Here is a 15,858-nt window from a genome sequence, read left to right on the forward strand (position 1 = left end):
TACTTTGGTTCTTTGACAAATTTCTTGAGATCTCTAGCTAACTGTAAAATCATTTTCTTATCTTTGACTGATTTATTTAAAGTCCTTTTTATAAATTCTTCTAGGTCAATCCCAGTGGAGTCTTTGTACTGTGTATCTAAACTTGACTCTGAAACATGAAAGGCATGAGAATATCAATATTCATATACGTTTCTAGACATCCGTCATTATAAACTGCAGTAGATTGTGATTATGACATCATTTATCTGTCATACTGTTTTTCATAACAATTTGAAGCCAAACACTAAGTGATTGGGTGTTGTCAGCAATATCTCAGCATCTGCAGCATACAGAATCTGCAGCAGCCAGACTAATGGCTGATACAATCAATCCAGGCAGTCAGTCTGTGATAAAAGCCAAACACAGCCACATCATAGATAAGTTGATCATCAATGTACCAGCCATGATCACCTGCAATAGTCACACAATGTCAGACCAGTGCCATATTTTGATCTTCTTGTCAATATCAGACTGGAATCTCCCGTTTTCATGTGCATGCTATCAATGACGTGTTGGCAAAATTTCAATATTCCCCTACCTCTAGATAAACTTGATGAGGTTCCTGCCTCAGAACTCTGCGATCCACTTTTCTCTAACCTTCTCTCACTCCTTATCTGGAAATTGATAAAATTCAGACAGTAAAGACTGGCTGTTTCAAAAGTTGTTCTTTTTCTTCACTATCTGACATACTACATTCCAATTCCAAATGAACTTCTAATCATGATAAGGTGAAGGAAGAAAACAAGTAGTCAACAGGGTACATGTAGTCCTCATCATCATCAGTGGTCGATTTAACTGCTGACCCTTTGGCCTGTGGCCAGTTAAAATTACAAAGGGCTTGCTGAAACGTAAAGTAGATGGCACATCTGGCAAGTCAAAATTTCAACCATTCTCCATGTATGTTTCCTTTTTTTAAATTTGGACACTGCTTGTGAATCCTGTAATTTCAATGAGAAAATATTAAGGGGAGATGGGGTCATGTGAATGATTACCTCAAAGAAAGATTTATGTTGATCATCTTGGTAGATCGACAACTGGCTGCCATTTTGTAATGTTGTGGACAGCATCTTTGTTTGCTCATAAATCGCCATGAAATGAGGCAAATGGAAGCCAAGATGTATCCTCAGAGTGCAGGAAAAGGCATTTCAGGGGTGAGGATTTCTCAAATTTTCTGAGCCCCGCTGGGTGGCTACACAACCTTAGATTCAGCCACAAAGCGGCCTCCGCCATGTAGTTGTAGGCCAGGAGAAGGGTCAGTAATTTTTTAAAGGAGCAAGCCCTGCTGGCTACAAACAAATTGTTTTCAAATCTACCCACAGTGCTGTACTCATAGATCCTATCATATCCAAGTAGAGAGTTTGCCTTGTCCAGACTTGATTATCTACAGGAAATTGTGGTATGGCTGGAATACTGGTGAATGTGGCATTAACAACATACATTGTGTACTTGTTCATCAATTATCATTACCATGCTATAATTGCACTCTAAATCAGCCAGATTACTGCTAAAAGTACATTTTCTCAAATGGCAACATATCCATGCACTATTCTCGTTCAGCATACTCTGTGTCAATGTCCATACAAACCTCCCTGAACAGCAGCAAGCTGAATATGAGGCAATCCTGTCCACAATAATATCCACAGAAGATTTATCAAAGCGAAAAATCAAATGAAACTCTCTTCATTTTCACTGAACGTTCATGGCTTATCCAACATTTTTTCAGCCTATTTCTGTAGTGCTCAAAATTATTTGGGGGGTTCAAAAGTGACTTTGGTTTTTTTTGTATATTCTAGCTGGAATGACAGCAGCCTGTAAATAATCGAGTCTGGATTCGCAAACCAGTGATTGATATTCTGAGGAGCATCATACTTCAACAGCAACAAACTGGACCAAAGAGGATAGTTTGAAACAAGAAACATTGCTATCCTCTTGATCCTAACCAAAACCTATCTTCCTTTGTTTCAAAGAAAAAAAAGTAAAAACCTCACAAACCTTTATCAGTCTTATACATAATAGACACAAGAATGTGACAACTAGCTTTAACATGATGACAAAATGCTCAAATGGGATACTGAATTTGCTTTCCGCAATTTTCCAATATGATGTCTTGACTGACCAACACACCTTTGATTCCTTGGATTCCAGATGTTCTATTGGGTACATCACATCAGGAGGGGGGGAACTGTCATCACACAAAGCCTCGGCTCGTTGTAAAGTTTTCATTTTACTCTGAAATTATTTATTCAACAGACATCCATATTAGATTAACTACATTGTTCACATAAAGTTTCAGCTAGCAAACTAAAACCCTTGAGTTTGTTGATTTGGTTTACAACAGTGAGTGAGTGAGTGAGTTTGGTTTTACGCCGCTTTTAGCAATATTCCAGCAATATCACGGCGGGGGACACCAGAAATGGGCTTCACACATTGTACCCATGTCAGGATTTAACCACTAGGCTACCCGACCGCCCCTGGTTTACAACAGAACGTACACACTGATGGGGAGTAACTCTCAACTGTAGCTGTTTGACAATCTAACACTTGCAAGATTTGGATGACTGTAGTTCTATTTCACCAAAACAAAGAATCATTTTCCTGTGTATGTCTAGATATGTCAATTGTGCCTAATTTAATTACCTTTGAATGAACATCAAAATTCAGATAAATGTCAAAATTCGACGCAATTTCAAGCTGATTTGAATGGTAAAACAATATATACCACGGAATAGAATCAACAATAATACCAATAGAAGTTCAAGCCAATACTTTACTTCACATGTTACTTGCAACTTCATCTCATCCACAGTCATGACCATATTCTGGTGTCATGCAACTAAATAGTATCCTGCAGACATACATCTCAGCAACTTAAACATGGTGCACAAGTTTATTTCATCCTATGAAATCTAAGTGCTTTCTTTTGCTCCAAATGGCATGATCTTTACTTCAAAATGGCTGGCATCACCTGTGAATTTGTTCGTACTGTCTGATGGTGCTCTTGAATGTCGGACTTTCCATCACAGGGCGAGGCTGTCTGTTCATCTCCAGTCTCAGAATCTGGAGAACCAGTGGCTGACTGGGCAACAGGGGTTTCAATACCTGCAATAACAATACCTGCATGTTCAGTATCAGGATTCTGTTCCTTATGTCAAATGAGAATCTTTTGTTTTGATGCCCTATCTTCTGATCAAAACCTAGCAACAACTATATATTGAAGCAGGGATAAAAATCAAGGATTCTTGTCAAAATCTTCTTAACATGAAGAGACCTAAAAACTTAGAAATAAAGGCAAATTCCTCAAGGACACAGCTTAATTGCTCACCCTGTCCAATACAAAGTTACCAAGCCAGGCCAAAGCATGGCATAAGTGCTACAAGTTTCAAATGACATAAACTGTTTCATCTGTCTTTTTCAATAGAAACTGCACCCAAAGTCTAAATGGAATCAGTAATCAGCTAAATGTAGCCAGGACAAAGTCTTATTAGATGCTCTGTCAGTCTGAGACAAGTAAAAATCCAAAGGATTAGTTGTTTTAAACCAAATCTAGCTATCTTACAATATCAGCTGCGGACAAGTTGGAATTTTCCAACAGTGTGTCTACCTGTTTTCAACAGCTCAACACCGATAAATAAGTCCTCCACAAACACTGATTCATAAACAAGTATGAAGTATGTTTCATCAGGTGTTGGTGCTTATTGAAAAAACTTATTATAATACAATAAGAAGAATCTTTTCATCAATTCTTGTCGTCACTTTTCAGTTACCATGGATACAAGCTAAACGAAACCTCTAAAGCCTGAATATGTATATGAAACATCTGTCCATTGATTGTTAGGTCTGACCTAATTTGGCAAGTTTACACAGGAAAGGCTGTATGGTAATACTTGATAATGGTATTATTCAAGCGAGACATTTCTTCAACAGTCAATTCAATATGTGTAATACAAAAGAAGTAGATTTGAATTGTGTAGATGATATGCAGCATAGATTGAGTGAATACATAAGTGTGGCCATGTGGAGTGATTTCTTTCAGAAAGATAAATAATATGAAAAATAGATGAATGAACACTTTATTTGAACACATGAAACATCATGTTAACCATAAATGCACTTGTTAGTGGATAACATTTCAGTATTAACAGATTGTCAAAGATTGATGTGAGAGAAAAGCCTAAAATGTGATACCGGTTTCAAAAGCAGGGCTCAAAGTTGAATGTTTTACCAAGTAGCCATACAAATACTTTTTCGAGTGAAGTCAATATCGTAGGTCAGCAAAACATTTAAATTATCTTATGAATCAAATACTTATATGTAAAACTTATAGCATTAGTCTTGTAATCGTTTATTAACCACACATACCATATTCGACGTAATAAGCGCCCTGGGTGCTCTCAAAATAAGAAATAGGGGGCTCTTATTAGAATGTTACTTTGGTGGAAAAAACAGAGTTGAAAGATAAATTTCGTGGTTTATGCCGACAGCCTGAAATGTTTATGTACGACAGATATATTTTTCCAGAATTAAATGCCCATAATTAAGGGTGCATAAAACACACGAGCAAATGTCGCCGTGGGCGCTTATTAGAGCTGGGCGCTTATTACGTCGAATACGGTATTTCATTAGCCATTCTTTGTTTTGTTTTCAATTTTGATTTATTTTCAAATGTCATCGGCATAGACAGTTTCTCCATGTCCTTATTTTCGTCCATCGGCTTAGAATAACATCACCCATCACTATTATCAGTTCCAAAGTTACTGTCATCATTTTCACTCACAACATTCGGTGGTAAGGTCATTTTTTGCTGTTCTGAGATGGAACAGTACTTTGCCATGAAGTTGTCAAGAAAAATGAAATGGTCTACACATATCAGAAGTTCATATTGATGCACACAGTAAAATTATTTAGCATAACCAAATCCTTGCATCGCTGCATGAAGCTATGAAATTGTTCACTGCCACATATTACAGCTTGGAGCTATCAAAATGTTCATTGTCACAGATGACGAGTGCAGTTACACAAGTTTCCAAGATTGCAATCAGGAAAATGAGAAAACTGTGTAGCAAATGTCAATCAAGTTATTTATTTATGTGTCTTATAAAGAAAAGTAATAAAATTCAGTCACCACAAGACATTTTTTCAAGATAGTCATTTGATAGTGAAACTACTGAAAATCAGGTCACATTGGCAACTATTTAGTTGCAACTTTTAGGCCTCAAAAGATTGCAAGTCCTGAACAGGGACTCAATTTCCTTTTGGGAAAATTTATATGCCCTGACTGAAATTGTTGTTGCCAGAAACGTTTTTCTGATCAAAGTTAAAAACATTGATGACACAATCTGTAACCTTGCAATTGGTAGTCCATTCAAGGGTTGAGCTCTCTCAGGCATTCTAAGCCGTGTGTTATGATTGTCAGAAGATTGTCACATGTCTATGATTCCCCTGGACTTGAAAATAAATGGGTCCATGAAAATCCATGCAGAAATCATTAGTGTTTACAGATACACCTACCCAACTTTACACATATCAAAACTTGAATCGTGACACTATACATATCATGTACGGTAACCTTCTTCTTGCATGAGTTTCAGCATATTTATTTAATGCAGCCTGTCTGACAAGCAATTGTTGCTATCAATAAGTTTGTATCACAACTTGCGTGACTGTATTGTTCAGACTGTATATAGTAAGAAAGTGAGCTCAAGCAATCATTTTACTAAAATCTTATAATTATAGTTAAAATTTGAATTGATACTAAGTTAAGCATGATGTCAGATCATGGCTCCAGACAAGCTGTGTACCTGCAAAATAATATGAACACAAAAAAATCCCCATTACGCAATTAAGTTCCTTGCATACAAATATGTATGAAACCTTTCTAAAACACAATGGTGTACGTAACAACAGCGTGAGTAACCCACTGTAGCCTTTGAAGCTTGCATACCAATATATCCTCACTGATCCTTTTTTCTGATCTCATGCTGGCATCACACACATGAACTCTTCTGAAGAGAATAATGCACAAAAGCGCTATCTCTCTCATATTGTAACATGTGACAAGTGAGAGTTACGTGACTTTATGTAAAAGACTTTAAGGAAGCACATACAAAATGGCTACCAACTTGCCATGGTTGAAAAACTTTGCCGAATGAGGCACACAAAAACCCCACCATATTTGTACATGTTTAATGGAATTTACAGCAGAATATTTATTAAAATTTAACTTCTTACAAAGTCATTATAAAAATACCAAAATATACAAGACCTAAGTCGTAAAATTATATTACATACCCAAAGAAAGACTGAAATACCAATGTGTGATTTCGTATGAGTAATTACTCACAAGGGATCAAAATATTATCCGCAGCATTGTCAGATGCAAATTTGTGATGCTCTGATAAATTTATGAATCGCTACTCCCACGGAATTCATCTGAACATACCATGAAAATTAGGTCAGGAAATAGCTCAATGACAAGTATATATTCATTATCTCAAGTATATATTTATTATCTCATTTCAACTTTATGATTCCATGAATCCAAAACTCTATTCATTGGCACAGACTAAAAAATATACTGGCCATCACAAAGCTTGATGCTAATATCATGCAATATGATGAAATTAGATTATCTTCAAGGCTTTGATTCTTATCTGTTTCATGCAAAATATGAGTTCCCATAGACCTATAAATGAAGTTTTGGAAATGACTAGTACAATTTTAGATGACATTACATTTAACCAATTAAGAGGATGATTATATACAATGAACACTATTCACAACTTGATTGGGTAATAATGTGTTGAAAACTGTCAGTCTATCTATCAACAGGGGGTCGACCAGGCTACTGATTTGAAGCGATCACAGGTCCCTGGTTATACTAATTCACAGTGCACCAAAGGCAGCAGCTTATTGAACAAAAGAAAACCAAAATTAAACTTTCTGGGGCAGTATTATTCCTATCCAAAAGTCTTCTATTTACAATCTTTGACAATCGAGTATCTGCCATGTCATAAACATATAAAGCTAACAATTTTCCTTTTCATTTCGACATTTGCAGATTTGATGGTACACTATTTGTAACTAAATGGATTGTGAAAATAATACTTCATTTTGCAAAGTGCATTCACCGTCACTGATTCTGTGTTTTCTATCTATATCACGGTTTTAACTTGCATAAATTTGACTACTCTCTGCAAGCAAAAAATTAAGAGAAATCTTCTGTCATCATAACCATAAATCTATTCTCAGCTATGGTGAGTCACTAATGTAGCCATTTTCCTTCTGCCATGGTGAAAGGAACACTGTATCTGTGCAAGTGCTAAGCCCTTTTTTCTGTCTCAAAGTTCCCATCAAAATTTCTGACATTAAAATACCAAAGGTTGTTACTCCTAACTGGCAAAATGGCCATAGGTGTCACATTACTTGTCCAACCAGAAAAGATCTAATTTGCTACTTTTCCTAATATGTACAGGAGAGGTGTTGGAAGCAAATATACTTCAAAGAAGATGTAACACATTGCATGCCAGATCCAATTTAATCTAGTATCTCAGAGTATATTTCATCACCGATACCCCTCCACATTGCACCATGCTTTAGTTAGGTGCAGTAGGACTTGCATGTATCAGACACAACCAGCTGTGTAAATGTTTCCAAAAATAAAGTTTGAGCTATGCTGTTGTGGTGGAAATAGCTCTCTTCAGCAATGTCATCACCCATGGGTTGTTATTGTCCCTAAATGCTTGAATAAGGAGCCATGTTTATAAGAATCTTCTGACGAAAGGATCATAATGTCACTTTTCTCTTGATGAACTTCAGATAGTAATATACAGGAGAGTACTTGTATTTACTAAGTATAGAAAAACAGCAATGTTTAACAGAGAACAGAGATCCAAAATAAAAACCATTCATCCAACGAGAGAAATTCACACAAAAAGAAACATCATCACAAATCAGCACAAGGCTCGATTAAAAGAACTTGATTTAACTTGCACCAGGTGCAGCAACAGAAACTTAACTGTTGTAGTCTACTAGTCCTTATAATGATAACATACAGCAAAACTACTAGTCCTTTTGATACCTTAACTTTTGGACAGTTTGGCAAGGATCATAGGACTTGTACCAATTTCTAACGCTGAGGTGCATGTTGACATGAAAACCAACTAGACCATAGAAAACTATGTTGCACCTTTGTCCCATAAATTAGAAGCTTAAACAGGACAGTTTGCTTCCAGTGTCACATAAATACACATATTGCTGCAACATGTAATAGTAAAATGAGCACATTATCTTGAAGTACCCACAGTTTGATGACGTCAAGCCCAAGGAAGCATGACAAATTACACGCAAAACACAGGGATTAGTGAGGTAGTATGGTAAACAGAGCTTAGAGGTATAGAGTGTGTTGAAAGGTCGATGTTGTGTGGACAAGTAAGGATTAGTCAGACACCCAAAAAATTGACATGTACTTGGTGCATGCAGACATACATACCAGGTTTCACTTTTCAATAATAGGTTGGTTGCACTGGTGCATGTTTTGTACAGCTAACTCAAGTCCTGTAGCATGATTTAAAAGTTTGAAGTATGTAATAGCACTATTCATATAAGTATTATAATAAGTTGAATGATTGCATAAGGATTACAGTTGCCTGGAAGAAACTACATCACAGCAGGGCACACACCAAAATGTGCTTCACCATTTTACAAAAGATTTCTACTGTAAAACAGGAATTTAATGCGACATGAAAATAATGCGAGCTCTTGATTTTAGACATAAATGCGCATATTAAAAATGCGAGTGCCCATACCCTTTCCTAAAATTTTATGTGCTGGATTTGTTCAGTGTTATTTTAATTAATGTAACCTACGTAAATAAAAGCCTTACCTGAAAATGCTTCGTTTGTTTCAAATGACGTTTTGAGCAGGAACTGTGAGTAGACAGATATAAATAAAATAACTGTGCACATTAAATCCCCTGTCCATGTTTTTTCAGCGTGAGATTCCTTCCTTATTTTAATATTATTTAAGCTAATTGCCCGTATATTTGATGGCCAAGCGTGAGAATGGTTTCCTTGCAGTTATCATTGTTTCAGTTGACAGTCTGTTGGTACTAGTATATACGTTCTTCCCTTTGATGAAAAGAAGTAGAAAACAGATCAGTGTATGAAATAAGGGGATTATGTTGATAGGATATTCTCAAATAAAACCACAAGATTGTCAACCCATTCATGCGCGTTGGCTCGTGTCTGCTCTTGACAAGCTTGTTAAGGACACTGATGGGATAATTCGTGGCTGACGCCAATCTGGGCTGCTTGACGGGATGTGAACTGACCACTACTCAACTTCACTTTGTGTAGGTGACTTTGTTATTTTGTCTAGTAATTTATTTATCTATTACCTTTGTGACTGATTGTTGTCAGTGGCTGCTATCAACTTGTAATGATCTGATATCATTGTTTTTGATGTAATACTAGCAAATAATACTGAAGTGATTTATTTTGTTCTGATGGTACAAAATTAATGCTCATAAAATTAATACGACCTTCCAACACTCGCTTTTTTCGCATTAATATTCTGCTCGCATTAATTTCCTGTTTTACAAAAATTCAAATTCTCCTCAAGAAGATACCATGCCTGAATTGTATTATATTATTTAGGGTTATCACTTGAAATAAATATAGAACTATCATTTTTCCTTCAAACAGCACATATGATCCCCAATTTGTCCCTTGAGTAACTTGAATTATGTGAACTACCCACATATATATTTTAGCCCTATAATTTTTTCCAGCTGTATGGACCATAGTTACAAATACTGTTTCAATCAAAAGATGATGAAACTGATTTATGAATGTGTGGACAGAAAACAATATCCAAAATCAATATGAACTACTGTTTTATATGCAGCATAAAGGTTGCATCGCCCTGGGTGTAACTATCTCTTTTTGTATCAGGGAATCTGAATACAAATTGATAATCAACAAGAAAATAAAGCAGTATCTAAGTTAACTTTTTGAGAGAATCTATCAGTGGTCTGGAAATAATCAAGTCTAAACTGGAGAACCAGTGGTTGATAGCATGAACAAAGGTGAGGTGAGGTGAGGTGAGGTGAGGTGAGGTGAGGTGAGGTGAGGTGAGGTGAGGTGAAATTGGGTTTAACATCGCGTCCAAGATTGTTGCACTTATATAGCAACGTGCATGCAGGTGTATGTGTGTTGCTGCTTGTACTAGTCCGGACTGATTTATACTGCTAGCACACTGAGATACCATGCCGCAGTTTAACATGAATACCCCACTCAGACACAGTATACTGACTCCGAGCCGACCAGTCCTTGTTTTAGCCCCTTAATGCCGAGCGCCAGACAGGGTGACAACAAGTACCATCTTTTAACGTCTTTTGGTATGTAGCGGCCAGGGATCGAACCCCGGACCTTCCGCTCTCCGGGCGGACGCTCTACCTCTAGACCACGGAGGCGGTCTCACAGAAAGGTTTGGTGAAATGGGACTTCACGTCAGATTAATGCACTGAACAGTCCTAGCTGTATCCCCTTTTAGATAAGTGCCAGGCAGGGTAACAACAAATACCATGTTTCAATATCTTTTGGTATGACAGGTCCAGGGAATCAAACCCTCGACCTTCCATTTCTACTAAACCATGGATGCTGTTCATGCACAAAGGCACATGGAATGGTCATGAACAGTCACACATCATGAAACCTAAAGTAGATGGCCCGTCTGGCTAGTCAAAATTGCACCCCTTCTCCACGTTTCATTTTTTAATTGGTCACTGCTCATGAGTCATATAATTTCTCTGAGAGGGGGATGAAGTTGTGTGAGTGGTAAACTCAAAGAAAGACATGTCGTTCATCTCAGTGAAATGACAACTGGCCGCCATTTAGTAATGTTGTGTCATGTTGTGTACATCATTATTTGCTTATAAATCACCATGAAATTAGGTAAATGGAAGTCAAGATTTACCTACCCTTAGAGTGCAGAAAAGGGCATAGGGTTGAGGAGTTCTATAATTTTCAGAGCCTTGCTAGGTGACTATGCTACCTAAGGTTAAAAGGAGCAAGCCCTGCTGGGTAAATACGAATTTGTTGTTAAATCTACCCCACATAACCACTAGAACGTCACTTTAATCAACTTTTACACAAAAATGGAGTACTGGCTGCCACCCTGCGGGTTGAGGGTAGATTTGCTCCCAAGAAACGATACTTGTCATAAGAGTTGACAGAAATGGATTGTGTGGTCAGGCTGATTGCTTGCCACCTTGCCCCTTGGCATGGATCGTTGCTTATATTTGAGACACTGTACATTGAGTGGATCAGACGTTTTTTGAAGGCCCTAGGGATCCTCCTGCACACATCCAGAGCAGCTGTGCAGAGTTCATCAGCAGTTGTAGGGACTGGGCGCACATTGTGCAGACGCCTTTGAACCTCATCCCACAAGTGTTCGATGGGGGTCATATCATGACTGAGGGCTGGCCATGGTAGAACACGGATGTTGTGTTGTTGCAGAAAGGCCATGGTAGCTCTGGCAACATGCGGACGAGCGTTGTCCTGCTGGAAAATGTGTTGTTGATGTTGTGCAAAAAATGGATCACTTGGTCGATATACCGCTGAGCAGTGCTGCAGGGTCCAAGTCTCGCATTAAGTCCAATCCCTGCTCATATCATGAAGCTAGGTCCACCCCCATGGATCCCTTTCCACGTTTCTGTCAGCGAAACGATCACCTCGACGACGCCAAATTCTGACTCTTCCGTCTGCATTGGAGACACAAAAGAGACTTTCATTAGAGAAGATGACATGCCTCCACTCACGATAACGCCAATTGTGATGACCCTGTGCCCCTATGGTCTGTCGAGCACTTTCACTTGCAGTTAGGAATGGATGTCACTGGTGTTGACGGGTAATCTGCCGATCTTGTCGAGGTGTGGTGACCCTAGGACGACCGCTCAGAGAAAGGTCATCTGTGGTCTGTGTAGCATTGTAGTGGCGCAGGAGACGGTAAATTGTGGTTATGTTAACGTTGAAATGACGGGCAACATCTTGGACAGACTCTCCAGCTTCCAATCGTCCGATAGCCTGGTTTCTCTGAATTTGAGTTAGGCGTGGCATTGTTGACCAAGGAGTGGTAGGTCCAAGAATCAGATGGACATATAATGGGGTGCTGTGATATAGCTGGGTTATTGCAGACAGTGGCTATAACAACATTCACTTACTCCTCTATTCTGCAACAAGTGTACAGAAGAGCAGGGATGCATCCAGCTCATAAACAAACTGGGCCCATTGTCCCTCTGACTTTAAGAAAGTGGGCCAACACTCATATGAAAATGGGTCAGGGACCCAAAATTGAATGGTTTTACTAGTTTGTGTTCATAACTCAACTGCATGCACACTCAAATTTAAACTTACACGTAAAATATCTAGAATTAGGAGACTGACAATCAGGGTAAAGGAAGTGATGCAGGGGGTAAATTGGCCTTCTGCAGAACTATATAACTTTCAAACATTTTAATTTCACTTACCAAACATTTAACCACATATCATCACAACAATCTGCACTTCTAATGAAACTAATCACACAAAGTCACAATCTGAAGAAGTCAATAATGTCAACTCGCACTGAAAATATAACTTACTCTCGCACTGAAATGGCATCCTGATTTGTTTTTTCTTCCAGTTTATACAGCAGCACATCCACAGTCAAATTGCAAGTATTTCCAAGATTAAGGTTCACTGACTATATCGTTTCCAGCGGTAGAAACTAACAGTTTCAGTCCACTAGTCCTTATAATGATAGCATATAGCAAAACCTTTAAAAATGTCAAAATTCTACTAGTCCTTAGGATACCTTTACTATTGGGCAGTTTGGCAAGGACTATAGGACTAGTGCCAATATCTAACCCTGGTTTCATCATCATATATCAAGTTCTCACTTGGACCAGCTTCTTCATTCACAGCCTCGTCACTAACCCTGTCTCCGGCAACTTGACATCTCCAACATAAAAAAAAACAATGACCCTTTTCTTTATTTTAAATAACCCGCTACCTGCTCTTCTCATTGCCAATTTGCTGTTTGAATACGGTCACTCACTCAGTCAAGGGATAATCGACGATAAGGTTGTGTTTGCACGAATAATTCATGTCTTGGTACATAATCAACAAGTATTTGTCACAAAGTGACGAAATGTTCCCCGCCGCCTTATGCCATATGTGGGTTTTTTTCAAATATTTTATTCCTTTTGAATAATATTATTTTCTGTGCTAGATACCTCCATGGAACTATTTGTCGTACTCCAAAAGCCAATATCATCAAACATGAAGGAATCCAGAAATGAGTTCTTGAGATATCGCAGCAACATTGTTTTCCATCTCGATTAACAGATTTCCCTGCTATTACCTTGAAAATTAAGTTAAGGTCACCAAAATCAACTGGTGTCTGCGAGGTCTGTTTATACACCATAGTACCAAATATAAAGACAATCCAGCAATTAGTTCTTGAGATATTGCGGCAACACCGTTTTCCAACTCCAAAAGCAGATTTGCCTGCTGTGACCTTGAAAATGGGGTCAAGGTCACCAAAACCGACTGGTGTCTGCGGTGTCTGTATATACACCATAGTTCCAAATATGAAGACAATCCAGAGATTAGTTCTTGAGATATCGCGGCAACACCGTTTTCCAACTCCAAAAGCAGATTTGCCTGCTGTGACCTTGAAAATGGGGTCAAGGTCACCAAAACCAATTGGTGTCTGCGGTGTATGTATGTATATATACCATAGTTCCAAATATGAAGACAATCCAGTGTTTAGTTGAGATATCGCGACAACAAACAGGTGGGACATACGGACGGACATACGGACGGAGGTACGGACAGTTGTGAATACTATGTCCCCCGCTCCGCGCTTTTGCGCGGCGGGGGACAATAAAGGTCAAATCTTCATTTTGGACATACCGTATTTGATATAATAAGCACCAAGGGCGCTCTCAAATTGAGAAATAGGGGGCTCTTATTAGAATATAATTTTGGTGAGAGAAAAAAAGAGTTGAAAGATCGTAAATTTCTAGGTTTATGTACCTGAAATGAAACAAAAGAAAAGTCTGTGCGTATTAAACATGACAGATATATATTTTCCAGAATTTAATTGCCCATAATTAAGGGTGCATATAACACACGAGTGTGTATTATACATGAATAAATAAGTCTTGAGTACATTGATCAATCGAAAGAGGTGCTAATTGGGATTGTTCAATAGCCAATATATAAACAAATATCACCGTGGGCGCTTATTAGAGCGGGGCGCTTATTACGTCGAATACGGTAATTAATTCCGAGTGTGCTCATATGGAGTATTATTTTTCCTGAAGGTATTATGTAAAATTTGTCTCCATTTAAGTTGAGAAGTGAAAACAAATTTCAATCACAATACCTCGTAACACACGAATGCGCCCCCCCACACACAGTAGAAAGACTGTGACAGGATGTACATCATGACACCTCATGGGATACAATCGTAACATTTTATTCAACTACAATATCTCACTAGCATTAATGACCCATGAAGATCCTGGGTAGAATAGGTCTTCAGCAACCCATGCTTGCCATAAAAAGCGACTATGCTTGTCCTAGGAGGTGACTAACAGGATCGGGTGGTCGCTGACATCGTCGATGCATGTTGTTGTATCCCAATTGCGTGGATCTGTGCTCACTGGACTGTCTGGTCCAGACTCGATTATTTACAAACCGCCGTCCTATAGCTGGAATATTGCTGAGTGTGGCGTTAAACAACAAAAAAACTAACAAACATTAGTTTTAATACTGAAGATAATATTCAGCACACGCTAGTTACACAGATGACTGCAATAGAAATTTTTTTACCGATGTAGAGATACAGGGAGTTATTGATAAGTTCTGCGCCTCACACAGAAAGACTACACCTGAAGAAAAAAATCATTTATTTTTCAGCATTATCCTCTTCCACATTGATACACTGCCAAGTTTTAACCCAGCTTCGTAGGAGTCCTTCCCTTGGCTGTTATAAAAGTTCGCCACAGCTGCTATGACGTCTTTCTTCCAGTTGAACCTTCTTCAAGTTTGGAAACAAGATCAGGAAAGCAAGGTGGGTTGCTGAAGGAGTTGAAAGCCAAACTCATGGATTATAGTGATGGCAATGGCTGATACGCGCACTGGCGCATTATCCAGATGTTTGAGCACACCTTCTCAGCTTCCCACATATCTAATATCTCACACTACATCGAGAGCTTTCATCTGACAATACAATACACGACACATTTTTACTGTATCGATACAAAACGATACACTTGCTAAACTATATTACCTACTGACACCACAGAGTTATCATGAGTCAAATATTGCAAAATGTGTTGTAATTAGCTTTCATGTTCACTATTAAATAAAGGCAATATGAACATGTCTACAGCTAGTTTTTCCTTTTGAACCTGCTCTGTAATATTAATAGTCAAGACGTTTCCACATAAATATGAATTTTTTTACATAGATATGCTTATCACGATATCTGTCGTATCGTGACCATATATATCATAATACAAACCGCATCTTGATCTTGCCTTATCGTTTTAGCCCAAATATCTTAGTCATATTTTCATCCTCTAAATGGCATCATATGCCTTTTGGAAGAAGGTCAACCATGATGACACCTTCAGCACCCCAGAACATGGAGGCCATAGCCTTTCCAGCTGATGGAACTGTCTTTGCTTTCTTTGTTGGTGGTGATGTCAAATGCTTCCACATTTTGATTGTTGTTTGAACTCAGGCCGAAATTGGTGAACCAAGGTTT

The 15,858-nt window shown here is 38.2% G+C and overlaps 1 protein-coding gene across 11 annotated transcripts in view; it reads right to left on the reverse strand.

Moving 5' to 3' along the window:
* Positions 1-15,858, reverse strand: part of LOC139465845 (cAMP-regulated phosphoprotein 21-like) — a 71,701-nt gene that overhangs the window by 19,601 nt on the left and 36,242 nt on the right. For all 11 annotated transcript variants that reach the window (XM_071247796.1, XM_071247798.1, XM_071247797.1 and 8 more), the window contains exons 3-6: positions 3,005-3,138; positions 2,164-2,268; positions 578-653; positions 4-148 (exon numbers count right to left, since the gene is read on the reverse strand). In XM_071247796.1, coding sequence (XP_071103897.1) covers positions 4-148; positions 578-653; positions 2,164-2,268; positions 3,005-3,138 — 460 coding nt within the window. The remainder of the gene's footprint in view (positions 1-3; positions 149-577; positions 654-2,163; positions 2,269-3,004; positions 3,139-15,858) is intronic.

The sequence above is a fragment of the Haliotis cracherodii genome, unplaced genomic scaffold (genome assembly GCF_022045235.1).
Source record: "Haliotis cracherodii isolate W230 unplaced genomic scaffold, xgHalCrac1.p SCAF_18, whole genome shotgun sequence".
Lineage (NCBI taxonomy): Eukaryota > Metazoa > Mollusca > Gastropoda > Lepetellida > Haliotidae > Haliotis > Haliotis cracherodii.